The 18,988-nt window shown below is 32.2% G+C and overlaps 2 protein-coding genes across 2 annotated transcripts; both read left to right on the plus strand.

Annotated features, from left to right (window-relative positions):
* Positions 1 to 4,317: 4,317 nt before the first annotated feature.
* Positions 4,318 to 9,046, plus strand: LOC100817321 (calcium-dependent protein kinase 1). The gene is made up of 8 exons (XM_003538208.4): positions 4,318 to 5,118; positions 5,200 to 5,343; positions 5,679 to 5,831; positions 7,192 to 7,304; positions 7,523 to 7,690; positions 8,126 to 8,253; positions 8,478 to 8,577; positions 8,701 to 9,046. The coding sequence occupies exons 1-8, from the start codon at positions 4,491 to 4,493 to the stop codon at positions 8,782 to 8,784; spliced, it is 1,518 nt and encodes a 505-aa protein (XP_003538256.1). The 5' UTR covers positions 4,318 to 4,490; the 3' UTR covers positions 8,785 to 9,046.
* A 2,893-nt stretch (positions 9,047 to 11,939) lies between these two features.
* LOC100783137 (uncharacterized) lies at positions 11,940 to 18,539 on the plus strand. The gene is made up of 16 exons (XM_003538640.5): positions 11,940 to 12,369; positions 13,278 to 13,399; positions 13,488 to 13,576; positions 13,664 to 13,699; positions 13,821 to 13,914; positions 14,342 to 14,384; positions 14,485 to 14,585; positions 15,246 to 15,310; positions 15,607 to 16,103; positions 16,169 to 16,256; positions 16,369 to 16,500; positions 16,652 to 17,226; positions 17,400 to 17,538; positions 17,647 to 17,715; positions 17,800 to 17,937; positions 18,114 to 18,539. Exons 1-16 carry the CDS (start codon positions 12,152 to 12,154, stop codon positions 18,225 to 18,227), a joined length of 2,520 nt encoding a protein of 839 aa, XP_003538688.1. The 5' UTR covers positions 11,940 to 12,151; the 3' UTR covers positions 18,228 to 18,539.
* The last annotated feature ends 449 nt before the right edge of the window (positions 18,540 to 18,988 follow it).

Raw genomic sequence — 18,988 nt, forward strand, 5'->3', positions numbered from 1 at the left:
ATTTATTAAGTAATTTTTTATGAGGAGGATTAGGGTAAGGACAACAAAGCTAACAATGTACTACCTCAGGGGACTGCAAATTAGACCCAATGGGACGAGGTGGTACGGATATTGTCTCCCTAATCCCTTATCTCGATTTCTCAACTTATTCTCATATCCGTACATGTTCCGTACATGATACCCGACAAGTTTAAGGTTATTATTTCATATCCGTCGAGTATCGAGTATCTCCGACCAGTTACATACACGATTCAAATTAGAAAAATATTTTTTAAAAAAAAATATTAAAAATTTGATTTTAGAAAAAATAAATTGATCGTTAAACATTTATTTTTAACTACTTATATATCAATAAATTTATTATAGCGCGTGTCTACAAAAATAGTTAAGAAAATAATATTAAATTATGTAAAAATTCTAAAATAAAATTAACTAGTAATAAAAATTCTATGCCTTTTGATTAAACTATGCAAAAATTCTAAAGATTTTAAGTGGCAAGACGGGTTCGGGTTCGGGTTCGGGATGAATCTAATAATCTCATACTTGCACCCAACTTTTGGTTATCGGGGAAAATCCGAACTCAAATCCATATCCGGTCAACTTGGATATTACCCGTCAAAGTCGGAACGAATTCGGACGTGTACCCGCGGATACGGATTTTCTTGCCATATCTACTGCAAATGTAAGGTTTTGTATATTAAAAACAAAAATATTAGATAAAATAATAAGAAAATATGAAAAAAGTGAGAAATAAAATAAAAATTAAAGGCGTTAATTAGATAAACCATGAATAGAAAAAAGATAAAAAAGAAATAAAAAAAATAAGTGAGAAGTAACGTAATAGGTTCCATTAAAATACTTCAATTTTCTTCTTTCATACCATCAAACCACATAAATTAATTTTATCTTCTCTCTTCTATTTCTTTCCTACTAAATAAGAGCAAAAGAATGGTTGCGAACAAGAAGACCAATGAATCCAACACATGCATAGATTGAAATGAAGGCATGAGGCCAACGAAGCAAAGTGCAAGAGAGAAGGCATTAATAATCTGGAAGTGCAAAGAATTAGAGTTTCTGTCTTGAGGCTGGATATAAGTAAAGGCTTAATAGATTTAGGTTAAATAGATTAACAACACCATTTTTTTAATGGCTTTTTTAAGTAAATGTTGCAATGCAATTTTTAAATTAAAATTTCATTATTTCAGTTCCATTTCTCCCCGAATAAAACTTTTGTGAAAAACTTCACCGACAAACGGGTGATGAGTTCAGTGGTCGAGCAAGAAAGCCTTCATGAATCACACCATCGAGTTGGTCTCAGTGCCTAATGGCTGAGGACGATAAAAGTGTTACTAAATATTTGTTTTATAATTTAAAATTTATAAAATATATTATTTATATTAAATTTTTGTTATAAAATAAAATATTTGTTTTATTTTATTATGATTTTTTAATGTAACAAGATTTTTTTTAGGCTCAATGGTTAGTTCTAATTATATTTGGTTTATTGAGATTTTGTTTCTTCTACACACTACACATTATAAGTTGGGAGTAACCTCTAAGCTGCAGTTTTTTTTTTAAGATACTACACTTGGGTTATGTATATAAATATCACTCTCTTTTAGCCAAAAAAAACACAATAGAAAAACAATTTGCACTTTTCTTTAATTTCTTCTTTTCTTTTTCTTATGAAAAAATTATTGTTTGAGAGCAAGAAGGTGTTCAAAAGGTTAAAAATCTTTTTGCTGCACACTATTAAAACCAACGAATTGTTATATCTTAGGAGAATAGCGCAATCATCCTACTAGTGCAGTGTGAACATTTTTTCTCTAAGGATAACGTTTGTATACTTTGATCCAAATTATTTAAAATTTCTCCCTTAAAATTATTTTTTCTTTGTACTTATTGTATGTTATATTATATTGTTGATCCATATTCTGTCATACTCTGAAATTACTTTGCTGTTATTGTTTTGTTATTTAAGGTTTTGCATTTTCTTCTCACTCATTTATTTTATTTTATTTTTCTAACAAAAAGTGATATAGGGAAGCCTTCTCTTACTATGTAATGGCCTTCTCTGCCATGCTTGAGAAGCTCATAGAAGATATTCATTTGAATGGTGATGACAAACAAAATCATATGCATAGTTGCTGATGTGAGTATGGGATGGGCATTGGAAGTTGGGAGTAAGCTAGAAATCAAAGGAGTTTTCTTCTGGTCTTCATCAGCAATTATCAGGGCTGCGTCTACCTATTCTTTGGTTTTAGGCAAATTTTATGTTGAGTCTATTATAATATAATTTATGAGTATATTTTATTATTTTATTTTATTATTTTTTTAAGTTTGTGATTTTAGTCCTTTTATGTCTTAATTGAGATATTTTATCTTTTTATTTTAAAAAAATCATGTTTTTAGTTCTTATATTTAAATTTTTAGTCATGTAACAGAAGATATTTTTAATTATTTAATTTTTAATAAGTTTAATTTATATAAAAATAATATAAAAAAATACGTAGTCAATTTTTGAAATTAGTCACATGGATTATCGTTGATTTTTTTTTTTTAAAATTGAGAGATAAAAATTTTAAAATAAAAAATGAAAATGAAAATTATGAATTTTTTAAAAGTGAAGAATGAAATATCTTAATTAAAAAATAGAAGATTAAAATCACTTGTTTAAAAAATAGGAGGATAAAAATTATATTTTATTATTTTTAATTAAGATTTAATAATAAAGTAATTTTAATATCTCATCTTATGGCCATTCATTTAATCAACATCTTACAATATTGTTATATCAAATTGAATATAAAAATAATTTTGAAAATTTTATTTTGACAATTATAACAATATTTATGCTTATACATATTTTTAAATTGTATAATTTCACTAATAAAATAAGTACATATAATATAGTAAAATTTATCATCAAATAAATTTTAAAAAATAATAATAAACTTATTATACGTAAAAACTAAAAAATCAACAACATAAATTTGAGGCATAAGGCTATCGCTCCATTCGCCCTTGGGGCAGCCACGCACGACTCTGGCAACTATGTTTGGTTTTAGAAAGTTTTGTAGTTATGCTATTTTTTTGCACCACTCTTACATTTTGTGTCAATGGTAAGATATAGTAATATGAGACAAGCAACGAGCTCATTCTCTTTTAAATATATAACATAGTTCTGACCATACAATGTGATTGGAATCTCATATCGATTTCAATGAATCATCCTTTGTCCCAGAAGTAAACTTTTGCATGCTAGACAAGAGTATAAAAAATTATAAATTATATCTTTGTAGGACATGCATTTTTATTTTATTAAAGTGAAGTAGCTAATGGTTAGGTTATCATTATATCTTTTTGTTGTTTAATTTTATCTTGTATAAAAAGCATTTTAAAAATTTTAATTTGATTATTCACATGAATAGTCAAGAAAAATTAAAATATAAATATATTAATGACGAGAGAGATTATAGAAATTAAAACTAATAAAAATATTTGAAAAAGGAATTAAAGCATGCTTGCTATTTTTTTTTATAAAAAATAACAATTTTAATACAATTTTAATGTTATTAACTGTTTTGTAATGCTGGTGGTAGTTGACTGAATCTTATCGTTTATGTTTTTTTTTATAAAGATTAGTTACCGTTTATTAAACAAAATATCATGATGAAAAAAAGTTAATTGAATCTTATGAAAAACATTGAAGGGGTTTTTTCTATTTCCTATTTTAATAAATAACTATGTAAATAACATCATCTTTTTATTTCATTTGTTAATTTCAAAGAAATATACAAGAAACAGTAAGAATAAGTTTAATTTGCTACTTTCCTTGTTTGTTAAACAAAATATTAAAATACAGAAAAACTTTCACAAGAGAAAACAGTAAAATGTGCATATTGAGAAGAATGAGCATCTTCAACGGATGAACGTGTCACTGCCAAGTAGCCAACATGCAGTGGAACTGGAACATGAAAACAAGCATCAAGAAGCTTCTTCAAATTAAGCTCAATGACCGTGGCAAAAGAACCAGGATGAAGGACCCAAATGCATTAAGTTGGTCTATTTTAAAAGTAAAATTCACGTTTGTCAGAAATAAAAAAAATAAAATAATAGAAAAAAATCTATAAATTTAAATTTTAAGATTTTAAATTAAATATAATATTAAATTCATTTGCATAATTACTCATAATATATTGATCTAAATCTTCCGAGTGATTAACCCTGTGAAATCAGAACACATCTTCCATATATGTGAATTTGCGATTATTTAATTTTATTCTATATATATTGAGCATAGGTTAGTGTTAAACTGTTAGTTAATTAATTAATCTTGCACGACACCTTATCCATCAATGCGTAAAAATGGGTTGTACCAAAAACGAACGTTCAACTGAGTCATCAAAGTCCATATGGTTTCACGTTTCAGTCCTGATTGAGTAAACAGCAAGAAGCAGCAGTTGCAGAAGCATCAACACACCGTTTCCATGGGGAACTGTAACAGCGAACCCTCTTCCCAAACCCAGCCACATTCCGATCACCACCATCATCACCCCCAACCCTCCAACGGCATCACTGTCCTTCCTCCCAATTCGAAGCCCTCCGTAGGCCGGGTTCTGGGCCGGCCCATGGAGGACGCCCGCTCCACCTACACCTTCGGCCGCGAGCTGGGCCGCGGCCAATTCGGCGTGACCTACCAAGTGACCCACAAACACACGAAACAGCAATTCGCGTGCAAATCCATCGCCACGCGCAAGCTCGTCCACCGCGATGACTTGGAGGACGTCCGGCGAGAGGTGCAGATCATGCACCACCTCACCGGCCACCGCAACATCGTGGAGCTCAAGGGCGCTTACGAGGACCGCCACTCCGTCAACCTCATCATGGAGCTCTGCGGCGGCGGCGAGCTCTTCGACCGCATCATCGCCAAGGGCCACTACTCCGAGCGCGCCGCCGCAGATCTCTGCCGCCAGATCGTGACGGTGGTCCACGATTGCCACACCATGGGAGTGATGCACAGAGATCTCAAGCCGGAGAACTTCCTGTTCCTCAGCAAGGACGAGAACTCGCCGCTTAAGGCCACGGACTTCGGTCTCTCTGTCTTCTTCAAGCCCGGTTAGTTCCGTTTCGTTAAATTCGCCTTGTTACTGTCTGCTGTGTGCTGTCTCGGTTCTCAACGAACCATTTTCAGAACAGGCGATGTGTTTAAGGATCTTGTCGGGAGTGCGTACTATGTTGCTCCTGAGGTGCTGCGCAGAAGCTATGGACCCGGAGCTGATATTTGGAGTGCTGGCGTTATATTGTTCATTTTGCTCTCTGGTGTCCCTCCCTTCTGGTCAGGTAAACTTCCTCTTCTTGTTACCAATTTCATATTTCATGTTTAATTTATTAGGTTTTACTGTTTTGTTTAGGATTTTAATTTTGTAATTGAGATTATCCTGCATCACAATTTGACCCTGAGTTTTGCTGTTATTGTATATCTGCGTGAGATTTAGGATGTTAAATGGTTGTACATTTGTTTTTTGGTTCAGATTTTTTAGCTTTGATTTAGTTCTTATGTGTTTTAGTATGGAAATTTCCTTTTTCTTGTCCTTTATTTGCTGCCTTACCTTTATGACACAAATAGTATGCCTTTCCTATCCTTCTCTTACTGTGTTTTTGTCCTTTGTATGAAGAAAAGGAACAGGGTATATTTGATGCTATTCTTCGTGGCCATATTGATTTCGCATCAGATCCTTGGCCTTCCATATCGAGTAGTGCCAAAGATCTGGTTAAGAAGATGTTACGAGCTGACCCCAAACAAAGACTCTCAGCAGTTGAAGTTCTTAGTAAGTTTAACTCTTCTTGTAGTTGTAATTTTTTGTGTCAAAAGTGATAAGAAATAGTATATCTAATAACATTAACTGTATCTGGAGAGTTCTAATCTGTGGGATGGATAACAAAGTAACAGTGAGGCTGAGAAAACAGATAAGAGATAGAATATTTATTTTGAAAGCTGTCACTAGTCACTACTCATTTGATTGATCAATGATATTGTTAAGGATATGAATGATTGAATGTAGTACCATGTCTCATTGATAGGATAAAGAGGAGAATGGATGTTTATTTTCACATCTTAAAATATCTCCATGCACTTAATCCCCTCTAAAAAGGAGAAGAAATGGTAGGTTAGGACATATGTATGTCTGCCATTTTTTCTTCATCATAGAAGTCACGGGAGATGTGTAACTATTTCCTGTAACTATTTTCTTCTCTGCCTCATGTATAATGTGCTCTTTTATCTCTCATCACAACCCTGTTACAAGTAGTATGCATGATTTTGTTTTGTGGTAACTTTTTGTTTTTGAGAGTGATTGCGAACCTGTCTCCCATTAAAAGAGGGTGACCCAGCCCACGAGGATCTTTCATAGTGGTATACGGACAAATGCAGCCTTAACCCCCACCCCAACTAGGAGAGAGGTTGTTTTTATTTTAAAAGAGGGTGACCCAGTCCACGAGGATCTTTCATAGTGATGTGATCTGATCACTAGGCAACAACTTTACCATTGTGACAAGGCTCACTCTCCTCAGCAGGGCTGTGGCAACTGTGAGGCGGTTGAGGCAGTTGCCTTAGGCTTTCACTTAAATATTTTTCATATTTTTATAATTCGGTGATAATTTTTTTAATGTGATATATTATTTCATTAGTAAGATCACACATTTTTAAGATATGTAAACCATTTAAGAGCAATTTTATTAATTTTTTTAAAAAAAGTTAAGAAAAATGATTTTGCATCTAGTTTGGACTCAACCTTCTCATCTCACCCAAAAAAGACTATTAAAATTTGTATAGAGCTTAAATTCATGCATAAATGTATAATCTATAAAAAAAGACATTTTAGTGAATATGTTAGGCATAAGATTGCACATTTAACTAAAGATTATTTTCATATTGATTATTTTGTATGCATATTAGATCAATTTAGTTCTGTTCAAAGTCAATTTGAATGCTACAAATTGAAAACTTTGGATGAGTATGAATTGAAAAAAAAATTATATTAATCTCAAGAAGATTTTAAGTTCTAGTGAGTATTATAATATTGAAGATATTAATTTATTTTTAAGAATGATGATAAGAAGTGAGAAAAAAAGAAACCACTAGATGTTGTTGTTTTATCCATAATAAAATGTTATATATATATACTCCAGATCATCCTTGGATGAGAGAAGATGGAGCATCTGATAAACCTCTAGATGTTGCTGTTTTATCCAGAATGAAACAATTTAGGGCAATGAACAAGCTAAAGAAAGTTGCTCTGAAGGTAAATAATATTTTATCATCATTTTTGTTGTATTGATCAATATTTTAATAATCAAGCTTTTAGTATAATATATAAAGTTACCATTATGTCAAAAGCCTCAAGGATTGAAAATGGTATATGTCAATCAAAATACCAAATTAGAAAATAAATAGGGAGAGGAATTCATAACTGAATTAGATCAAAGGATTATATATGAAAGTTCTTTTATTTTCTTACAGGTTATTGCTGAAAACCTTTCTGAAGAAGAAATCATTGGTTTGAAGGAAATGTTTAAATCCATGGACACAGATAACAGTGGAACAATCACTTTTGAAGAGTTGAAAGCTGGTCTGCCAAAACTGGGTACTAAGGTTTCTGAGTCTGAAGTAAGGCAATTGATGGAAGCGGTAAGAATTTTGTCTGATTATACCTTAGCATTTTTGGTACTTTTGTATTACCTAATCCCCTGCAGTTAACTTTCTTCATTTGGTAACTTTTTTTTAAAAAAAAGTTGGAACACTAATGTTAACTCTTCTCTGCTCTTATGCTGTCGCTTGATGACACCCCTGATATATGGATGAATTCATTCCCTGCAATTTCACCTCTTATCTTGATGATTTTATATATCCAAACCTAGATTTGTGCTTGTGAATTGTGATTAAGGTGACCGTTAGTCCTTGAATATGCTGTGCATTTACAGAATACCCTTATTGTCCTGTGAAATTTTAATGATCATATTATTCGTATAACAATGCTGGGAAAATAGTTGGATTATATCTTTTGAGCTGTTTAATAATAAGTTTAACATTTCTCTTGATTTTACATTATTATTTGGTTCTCAGGCTGATGTGGACGGAAATGGGACCATTGATTACATTGAATTTATAACAGCTACCATGCACATGAATAGAATGGAAAGAGAGGACCACCTATATAAAGCTTTTGAATATTTTGACAAGGATAGAAGCGGGTAATCTCTTTTTTGGAGTAAAAAAACATCTCATTATTTACTAACTTGACGGGTCATGCTAAGGGAGGGAGAAAGACACAAAATTAGAATGAACGAGTCATACGAAATTAAAGATGGGTCTTACTATAGTTTTGTGTCTCTCTCGTTCAATGAACATCAAATCATGTTAATTTCCTTTCCTTGAATCTTATGTTGACTTCATGCACTTGCTTCTGTTTTCATAGGTACATCACAGTGGAAGAGTTGGAGTCTGCCCTTAAAAAATATAATATGGGTGATGAGAAAACAATAAAGGAAATCATTGCCGAAGTTGATGCAGACAATGTACGCTGCTTTCTTCCATATCCTTGTTCTCGTTGGTGCTTATCCTAGAATGACATTTTAGATGTTTGTATATTCTCTCTGTTTAATTGTTATTTTAACCATCCATTCCCAAATTTGTTGCAGGATGGAAGAATTAACTATGACGAGTTTGTAGCCATGATGAGGAAAGGCAATCCAGATTTAGTAAACAACAGACGTCGCAAATAATCAAGTTGATCATAAATTGCCAGTCTTACTGGGTTCGTAGACAGACAGGAGGAGGCTCAGGCTCTACACGATTTTGTGACTCGGACTACGTTGTGCATTCAATTCAACACTCTTTTCTCACCTGTTGTTTTTGAGAGCTGTTCTATAACAAAGTATTTCTGCTTCTTGGCCTGCTAGTACGTTGGTCTCGTGGGACAGTTTATTCTCGAGTTTGTAATTTTTTAACATAGGGAATTCAATTTTAACATGGTTCTTTAGTAAATGATTTGTTTCCCTTTCATATAATAGATGTTCTGATTCCTTTCATGTGATATTTATGTTGCAGCTCTTGCATATACCATCGAAGTATATTAATATTACTCAGAACAAACATAATACCGAAGATTAGAATAGAATCTGATTTTGGTAAGGAACTCACTTTAGAAGATAAAGTAATCTAGTCATGAAAAAATAATTAAGAGTTGATGTTATATGTGTAACAAATTATTTTTCTTTACTTCGTGCTTCTCTTTTAGTATTAGGAAAATTTAGAAGAAAGAAATAATGACTCCAAATTTAGGGGCTACATTAACTAAATTGTCTTTAATAATTATATTGGTAAAATAAAATATAATAATAAATTATTTTATCTGCCTGTATTCTCCTTACAGTTACAAGCTAGATAAGAAAAAGGAAGGTATAAGTTACTTTCCTTATTCTCTCTTGTAATAAAGTTATAGTATTAAATATTTTTTTTCTTTCTTTTTCTCTCCCTTTTTCCTTCTCTATACTTGAATTTCTTAAAATGGATAGCATGTAAATTCCAATAAAAATCTTCTTAGTTATAAAAGAAAATTAATACGTTGAGCTGATGATGAATTGATATGTAACACATTAAATTATATATTTAATTGAATCTAGAATAAAATATTGATAAAGATATATAACATATATATGTGATCAATCCCTTCATATATTATAAACCTAAGTTTTTTATTCTTACATATGAATTTTTTTTATTATGTTCTGTTTTTTTTTAAAGTGACTTTCTTATTATTTAGAATAAATTACATTAATCATCCATGAAATTTGGCAAAGGTGTCTATTTGATTACATTTACAAAAATCTCTTTTATATGTAATATTTTTTTGGTTAAAATGTAATTTGCGTCCTCCTATTTTTTCAAATATGCATTTTTAGTCTTTCCATTTGTTAATTGAGACATTTCATTTCCTCTTTTAAAAAGTTATCGATTTTAGTCTCTTATTTTTTTAATTGAGACATTTTGTTTCTCATTTTTTAATAATCAGCAATTTAAGTTCTTATGACCTCTCATGCATAAATGTTGACGAACAATTCTTTGTTTATTATGCACATGACTAATTATTTAATTTTTAACAAGCTTAATTTATATAAAAAAGAATTAAAAAATACATAGTCAACAAGTCTAAAATTGATAAGGGGTTAAAATCGTAAATTTTTTAAAAATGAGGAAAAAAATATCTCAATTAAAAACATGGAAACTAAAATCGTATATTTTTAAATAGTGAATGAAAAAATGTCTTAAATAAAAATAAATGACTAAAATTGAATATTTGAAAAAATAGAGGGGCAAAAATGATATTTTAGCCTACTTTTTCAAACAATTAAGGGAGATCAATGTAACTTAGGAGGAATGTTGATGTAACATTTTTAAACAATTAATAAGTGTATAGGGATAGAAAAACTAAGAGGAATTTTTATAATTTTATGAAATCTCATAAGTTGCTTGTGTAACTTACTCTATTATTTAATATTTATTTTTATATTTTTCAATTTTTTAAAAAAGAATATTGTTTGATTTCAATCTTTTCATGTTAACTTTTAATTCTCAAATTAAGTATTGTTTTATATGTGTGACATATCATATGAGAGGAATGCATTTTATATAAGAGTGAGAAAATTAAATTTAGATAGTATAATTAAACATGAACGATCAATATTTAATATCACGTGAGCACTTAAAGAATTATGTGAATTTTTAACATTAAATGTCAACCACCCTTTATATATGATTATAAGATCTAAGTTTAATCTTCTCACTATTATAAAAGATATTTTCTCTAATAAGATATCTCATATATATATATATATATATATATATATATATATATATATATTACTTATATTGGTTAACTTTTAAAAGCTATTATTTTACTTCTTGAATATAAATTATTTATATTTTTACTTGATTTATTTGATTTGAATTTATGCATTTTATATCATTTAAAATAATTTTTAAATGTATATTTTATATTTATTTAAATTAAAAAAATAGCACCAAATAGAAAAGTGTGCATTCCATACAGCTGCGGATTTGTAATTGGATTTCATGCATTCACGTACTGACGTATTCATGTATGACACATAGGATAAAGAACGGATGGTTCAATTTTTGAATATATACTTTAAGGAGAATAAAGGCAAAATAAAATGAGTTATATATCTTCATGCAATTAACTGAATACGTGAATGCGTCAAAGTCCTTCATCCACTGCATTCCATACTTGCATCCCGTGCCATACAGAGCCCAAACATGGTGGATCTGCATGTACCAATCAAAGCAGACTCCGTTTCTGACTTTCAGTGGTAAATTGTATGAGTTTGTGCCATTCATATTTAATCAATCAACTCCTATACAAATAGGAAAGTGTGCCAGCAGTACTAAATGCGAGAAAGAACCTAGCAAGTAGCAAGCTACTACTTGTTGAATTACATGATGGTTGATGCATTGTCCCCTCACTTGCCAATTGCAGATCTTCTTCCAGCATTAAAATCAAATAAAAAACACATTAGTACAACTAGTACAAAAACACAACTCCAATAACTACAACTTTCTTTTCTACAGAATAACTACGACTTGTGATGCATTATATAAGTACTTTATTTTTAATTGCATTATTGTAGAAATATCAGAAGAGAAAATATATTGTAGAATATCGGTATTTTAAAACTGAAGAAGAGAAAGGGCAGAAAAAGAAAACTGTTAGACCGACAAATAAACTGTTAAAACAATGACACGTTACAGAATAGAGATATGAGTCAGCAGTGTTTTTTCCTCTTTGGAAGAGGAAGGGCCGCTCCACAAATAGCGGGAACTGTGCCTTCCGCCGTTAAATAAAATTTCCCTCTCTTTCCTGATCCGTTCATTTCGCTCTCAAACACCATTCACACACACGCTTCCTTAAAAAACAAAACAACTTTCCCTTTTTTTCTTCATTCCTAGTACGTTTATTTTCCCCATGTCGGGGATTCACAGATTAAGTTTTGCGGTTGCATTCTGAAAAAATATAACAGAGGAACTCGTGTTAATCAATAGAAATAGAAGATACAATAATAATTTGTAGTGATGGAACAGAAAAACGTATTGTTATCGGCGTTGAGTGTTGGGGTGGGAGTAGGAGTGGGAATTGGTTTGGCTGGAAAAGGCGTTACGAAATGGGGTGCTAATGAAAATTCATCTTCAAACGGCGTTACTCCGGAGAACATGGAGCGCGAAATGCTACGACTAGTTGTCGATGGCAGAGAAAGCAAGGTCACTTTTGATCAATTCCCTTATTATCTCAGGTATTTTCTCAATCTTATAACAAACCTTTTTCCTTCTTTTCTATTATGCTTCCTCGTATTCATATTTAATGCGTCAATTCATATTTTTTCCTACACGCTCGAATTGTATACTATATTAACTCTTGTATTTATACGAATTGTATAATTTCTATTATCCTGGTTCTAGAGTAACTATGTTATAGCAAAATTTTCAATTTCTGGAAAATCATGTTTTAGTTTGTATGGCTATTGTCTTTCTTATAAGATTTTCGTGTTAATTCTTTTTTTTATTTTCTATTTGTCTTTATAACTGGGAGTATTTTGTTAGATGTATTCCGCCAGTCAAAAAATTACAGGTGCAGAGGCAGGGTAAGATGATTTTCAGGATTAATCTTGCATGTTAAGAAAATGTATCATATACACTGTTATTTCTTCTTGTTCTTATTATATTATATAGTTTTAGAAAAAAAAATTGTGTTTTTTATAAGACATTTTAGAATTCCTATTAAATATTTTAAGTATTTATGTGTTTTTTTATTATTAATGATGCATCGTAATTACTAATAAGAACATAATTGGTAAATTAATAACATTTTTTAAATTTTTTAATAAAATCAACTAAATTAATTATTTTTATTGGTTTGTGTGATTGGTGTCCAAGATGTCTTCTGATAAGAACTAGAGGAAGTATTAGTTAAAAATGATTCAAAACTATAAAATTAATAGAAACTCGGTAAATAAGAAGTGAGAGTCGTGAGATTTAATAATTTCTAATAAATTTGAGTGAATAATAATAGAGGCGTTAAAAAGTATATTGCCTTTCTCATTTGACGAAATATCTAATGCTACAACTTATTTTAATTAATTAAATTTGGAATCTCTGTTCTGATATAAGTATATAACGATTCCATTTCTACACGTGATGACAGAGAGCAGACACGGGTCTTGCTAACAAGTGCTGGCTATGTCCATTTGAAGCATGCGGAGGTTTCTAGGCATACGCGGAATCTTGCTCCTGCAAGCCGGACTATTCTGCTTTCAGGGCCAGCAGGTTGGTTACTTGGAATATGCTATTTGACGAGCTTAATGTTTCTACTTTCTACTATCAGTTAATGTTTTCTCTCCTTCATGTCTTACAGAACTTTACCAACAAGTGCTTGCCAAGGCTTTAGCTCACTACTTTGAGGCAAAGTTACTTCTGTTAGATTTAACTGACTTTTCACTGAAGGTGACTATGAAAAGTTTTGCTGTCATTTAATACTTTCTCAACTAAATTATGTCCATAATGGTTGGTTTGTCTTTGTCATCTTTGCAGATTCAGAGTAAATATGGTTTTGCCAACAAAGAATCTGTAAGCTCTTCCTAGTTTATCTTTTATTGCTTGTTTACTTCTAAGCATTATAGATGAAGATGTCATGCTTTTTTTACTTAACACAGGTGTTTAACTCTTTTTCCTTTGTTTCTGATTGCAGTCTTTCAAAAGGTCTATCTCCGAGACAACTTTGGAGCGGCTATCTGAGCTATTTGGTTCATTTTCTATCTTTCAACAGAGGGGAGAGCCTAAAGGTACAACTTGATGAACATTTTCTGATCTAGGGTGGAGAACTTACTTCGGGTGTGTTTGGACACACACATATCTAACTTCTTGTTGCTTCTAGTAGATTTAGAGAGAGAGAGTGGAGGTTCCAAACACACACGACATAATAGCCAAATGCTTTATTAATCTTTGATACGTAATTTTTCAGCCTTGTTCTGGTTTCAAGAATAAGTTTTTTTACATTTTATCAGGAGAAAAGTAAATGCTGATACTTTCTTGTTTCTACTTGATGAAAGCATGCTTCAGAATTCAGGGTTTGGATGAGTTAGGCAGGGTTTCACGTGTTGTCAAGTTTTAATAGCTACTGGTTAATTTTGGACATTAGCGTTTCCATCTGATGCGTATTTGTTAAAAACTCAAAAAACCATATCTCTAACCAGAAGCTTTTACTTGCAGGGAATTTCCCCAGGCAACGCAGTGGCGTTGAGCTACTGTCAATGTAAGAAGAATTGATGTTTATCTATTGACTATGGGAAGACATATAATTTCTCTTCTAGTTTATTTATCCTATAACTGAATTTTTACCTTTTCTTTTGCAGGAAGACTGAAGGATCTAATAATCCTACCAAGATGCGTAGGAATGCGTCTGCTTCTGCAAATATCAGTAGCCTTGCTTTACAAAGCAATCCTACAAATTCAGGTTGATTCAAGAAACGTTTAAAAAGATTAGTTAGAACTTAGAACTTTTGATTTTTTTCCGTGATGACTTGTTACCGTCTGCGGGAGATTTAGTTTTGCACAGAGAACCTGATTTAGGCATGCTATGAATGCTAGAAGCATGAATTTGAGAAAAAAAGGATACAATGTCATCATGTTTTCCTGGATTAACTTCAAACACATACGTCAAAGTGATGCTTTCTAATGTCTTATAGGATTGGCTTAGTACATAAATTATTTGTTTAGAGTGAAAACTAGTGTCAGTTTGGATAAACTTTTCAACAAATATTTATAGGAAAAGAAAATAAGATGAATTAGGAAGGTAAAATAAATTAAACTACTATAATAAGTTAAAATTGGCTTATACACTTCGATTTATGGAAAATTTTAATGGGTGGACTTCTAAAAATGTTAAAGTAGATAAATTGATTTTAACTTAAAACAGAAGTTTGATGCATTTTACCTTTTTTATTCATTTTATTTTATTTTTTCCCTGTAAGTGCTTATTAAAAATTTCATTTAAACTGAGCCCTGGCACAATGTAAAGTTAAGTCATATTCATATTAGTTCTGAATCACACCGTTGCCATTCTAATTTGGTCATGTTCTCTTCTGATTCCGTATATCCTTCAATCTACCTCCAGCTCCTCAGAAGCACATAACCAGCTGGCCTTTTGATGAGAAGCTTCTCATACAAACTCTTTACAAGGTAATTTTATTTTTTATTTATAAATTATATTCCTACTCATGTTTTCTACAAATTTTTCTACAATTAGGAGAAAGATAAGAAGGAACCGAGAGAAAGTGTGGAATAAGATTAGTAATGTGATGGAGGGAGAGGGAGAGATAGACAAAATGAATTGCAAGAAAATATTGTAGAAAAATGTTGTAAGAATAGAATAACTCTTTTTTTTTATTATATATATACAGATTTTAGCTTTAACATTAACTTGTCAAGGCTTTGCATGAAGAATGATTTCAAAAGTGAAATTTTCACTTTGGCAGGTTCTAGTTTATGTGTCAAAAACCTATCCCATTGTTCTATACTTGCGGGATGTTGACAATTTGTTGTATAGATCACAAAGGATATATAATTTATTCCAGACAATGCTGAATAAACTACATGGACCAATTTTGATTCTTGGTTCACGAGTTCTAGATTATGGTAGTGACTACAGAGAAGTGGATGAGAGACTTGCTTCCCTCTTCCCCTACAACATAGAAATCAGCCCTCCAGAAGATGAATCTTGTCTTGTCAGCTGGAAGTCTCAATTTGAAGAGGACATGAAGATGATACAGATTCAGGATAACAGGAACCATATCATGGAAGTCCTTGCAGCCAATGATCTTGATTGTGATGACCTGGACTCCATCTGCGTGGCAGATACAATGGTTCTCAGTAACTATATAGAAGAGATTGTCGTGTCAGCAATTTCTTATCATTTAATGAATAGCAAAGATCCTGAATACAGAAATGGCAAATTGGTTATTCCATGCAATAGGTGAGACTGGGAACTTTAATTACAAGTACTATGTAAATTTATTGTACTTATTGTTTGTGAAACAGTTTGTCCCGTGCATTGGGTATATTCCAGGAGGGGAAATTCAGTGTAAATGATACATTAAAATTAGAAGCCCAAGCAGTCACGTCTGAGGTTTGTTCTGCATGACATGAATGTGCATTAAGTTGTGAATAATACCTACCAGGTACTAATAACATTATGTATATTCTTTTTCTCTATTTTTGTATCATCTTGCATAAAGCAGAGCGAAGAAGGAGCTGTTGGGGAACCAGAAAAAAAGGCAGAAAATCCTGCTCCCGGTATAAAGGCTGAATCAGATACATCAACTTCAGTGGGAAAAACTGATGGTGAAAATGCACTTCCTGTATCCAAAGTTGTAAGCCTCCTCCTTCATTTTTTAAAATAGTATTGAAATCATGCTTGCAAGTGGACATCATCTCAACCTTTTTTCTATTTTGAAGCGTTGACTCTCCCTTTTTTATTGTTTCTGTAAATTACATGTATAATTTCAAACATTTTCTATTCAGACACAGGAAGTTCCCCCGGACAATGAGTTTGAGAAGCGAATAAGGCCTGAGGTAATACCAGCAAACGAGATTGGTGTAAAATTCTCGGATGTTGGTGCCTTAGATGAGACCAAAGAGTCGCTACAAGAACTAGTTATGCTTCCTCTTCGAAGGCCAGACCTTTTCCGCGGAGGCCTTCTAAAGCCTTGTAAAGGAATATTGCTGTTTGGGCCTCCTGGCACCGGGAAGACAATGCTGGCAAAGGCCATTGCGAGAGAAGCTGGCGCGAGTTTCATTAATGTATCCATGTCTACCATCACCTCTAAATGGTTTGGTGAAGATGAGAAGAATGTTCGCGCTTTATTCACGCTGGCCGCCAAGGTCTCCCCAACTATTATATTTGTTGATGAGGTTGATAGTATGCTGGGACAGCGGACCAGAGTTGGAGAGCATGAAGCCATGCGCAAGATAAAGAATGAGTTTATGACTCATTGGGATGGACTTATGACAAACTCCGGGGAGCGCATCCTTGTTCTTGCTGCAACCAATAGGCCATTTGACCTCGATGAAGCAATAATTAGGAGATTTGAAAGGAGGTTGCCACAATATTTCTACTTTCTTCATCTATGTTTATGTTTCCTCTTTGATGTAAATTTAAATCGAGGGAGGGAGAAGCTGATATGTTTGTTACAATCTGAATGCCCTGAAATTCAGTAATAATATTTGATCATTTGTGCTTATTTCTACAATGCTCGTCTTTTGTTTACAGAATTATGGTAGGGATGCCATCTGTCGAGAACAGGGAAAAGATTTTGAGGACTCTTTTGGCAAAAGAGAAGGTGGATGAGAAACTTGATTTTAAGGAAGTCGCAACCATGACCGAAGGATATAGCGGAAGTGATCTCAAGGTATATACAATTTTCTAATTATCGTGTCACAAACTATAAATGCTTTTACAGCTTCTGATGCGCAGGTGCCTAACACATTTTTTCACTGTTGCTAATTGCTAAATGCAGAACTTGTGCACAACTGCTGCTTACAGGCCTGTTAGAGAGTTAATTCAGCAAGAGAGACTAAAGACTCTGGTAACTTTGCAATCTTTTTAAAGATCTAATGTAATCATATATGATTATGATTATCATGGCGATTTCTCCATTTGTTTGGGGCAGGAGAAAAAGCAGAAGGATGCTGGAGGACAGAATAACGATGTCCAAGAAGCTCCGGATACAGAAGAGAAAGTTCAACAAGAAAGAGTTATTACCCTTAGACCTTTGAACATGCAGGACTTCAAAGAGGCTAAGAGTCAGGTAAGACTGCTCTATTACCACTAGGATTCTCTTGTTTTTTTAAATCAACATTTGGATTTACCATTATATACCTTGAGTTTGGTCGCATGTGCCTGGTTTTGTTGCTTATTTGAAGTAATCTAGTGACATGATGATAAGATTGCTTCATTTGATTTGACCATCTTCTTGGAACACAGGTTGCTGCAAGCTACGCAGCTGAGGGGGCTGGAATGAGTGAGTTAAAGCAGTGGAATGAATTGTATGGGGAAGGAGGTTCAAGGAAGCAAGAACAGTTATCTTATTTCCTATGAAAATTACCGAGGGAAGAAAGAATTTGTAGCTGCATCCTTCTAGTTGCTCTTTTTCTATACGAGACATCCATGGGGCAATCAGGAGTTTGCCAGTGATATAAAATTTGTGTATGATTTCCAGTAGTATCTAGTTGCTTCATATTTAATACTCGATTAAATGTATTAGTCACGTTTGGTATTTTGCCCGTGAGGCTGTGAATATTGTTGTTGTAGCTAATTATGCAGCTTATGTTAGACCCATAGAATGGTGCTTTCACAGCTTGTTGTAGGTCAATGAAAGAAAAAAGGCAATGTTAAGTGGTATTATTATCATGACCATGGTTGAAGTTGCTTTTAGTTTTATGTACAATAGATAAAAAAAACAGGTCAGTGATTCAATATTATAGCGTGTTGATAGTAAATTTCATCTCGAGATTTTCTATTAATTCGATTTGAATTTCTTTTCAAAGTCTCAATAAAATATTTTATAAGAGTATTTGGGGATTTGTAAATTAGGATAAAAAGTTATTAAGAGTTCAGTTGATGACTTATCTATGAAAAATATTAAGATTTTCATTCATAGATATTAAGATCTTGATCTATGTTTGTAAAAAAAAAATCTTGATTTACGAATAAATGAATAGCTAATTTTGATTTAGTCATCAGACAATCGATGATGAATTTAATTATTATGGTGACTATAATCTTGAACAAGTATAAATACTTGTAAACAAGACATCTATTTGATTTGTTCTTTAAAGGAATCTAATTGTAAATTTATC

This window comes from Glycine max, chromosome 11, assembly GCF_000004515.6.
Source record: "Glycine max cultivar Williams 82 chromosome 11, Glycine_max_v4.0, whole genome shotgun sequence".
NCBI lineage: Eukaryota > Viridiplantae > Streptophyta > Magnoliopsida > Fabales > Fabaceae > Glycine > Glycine max.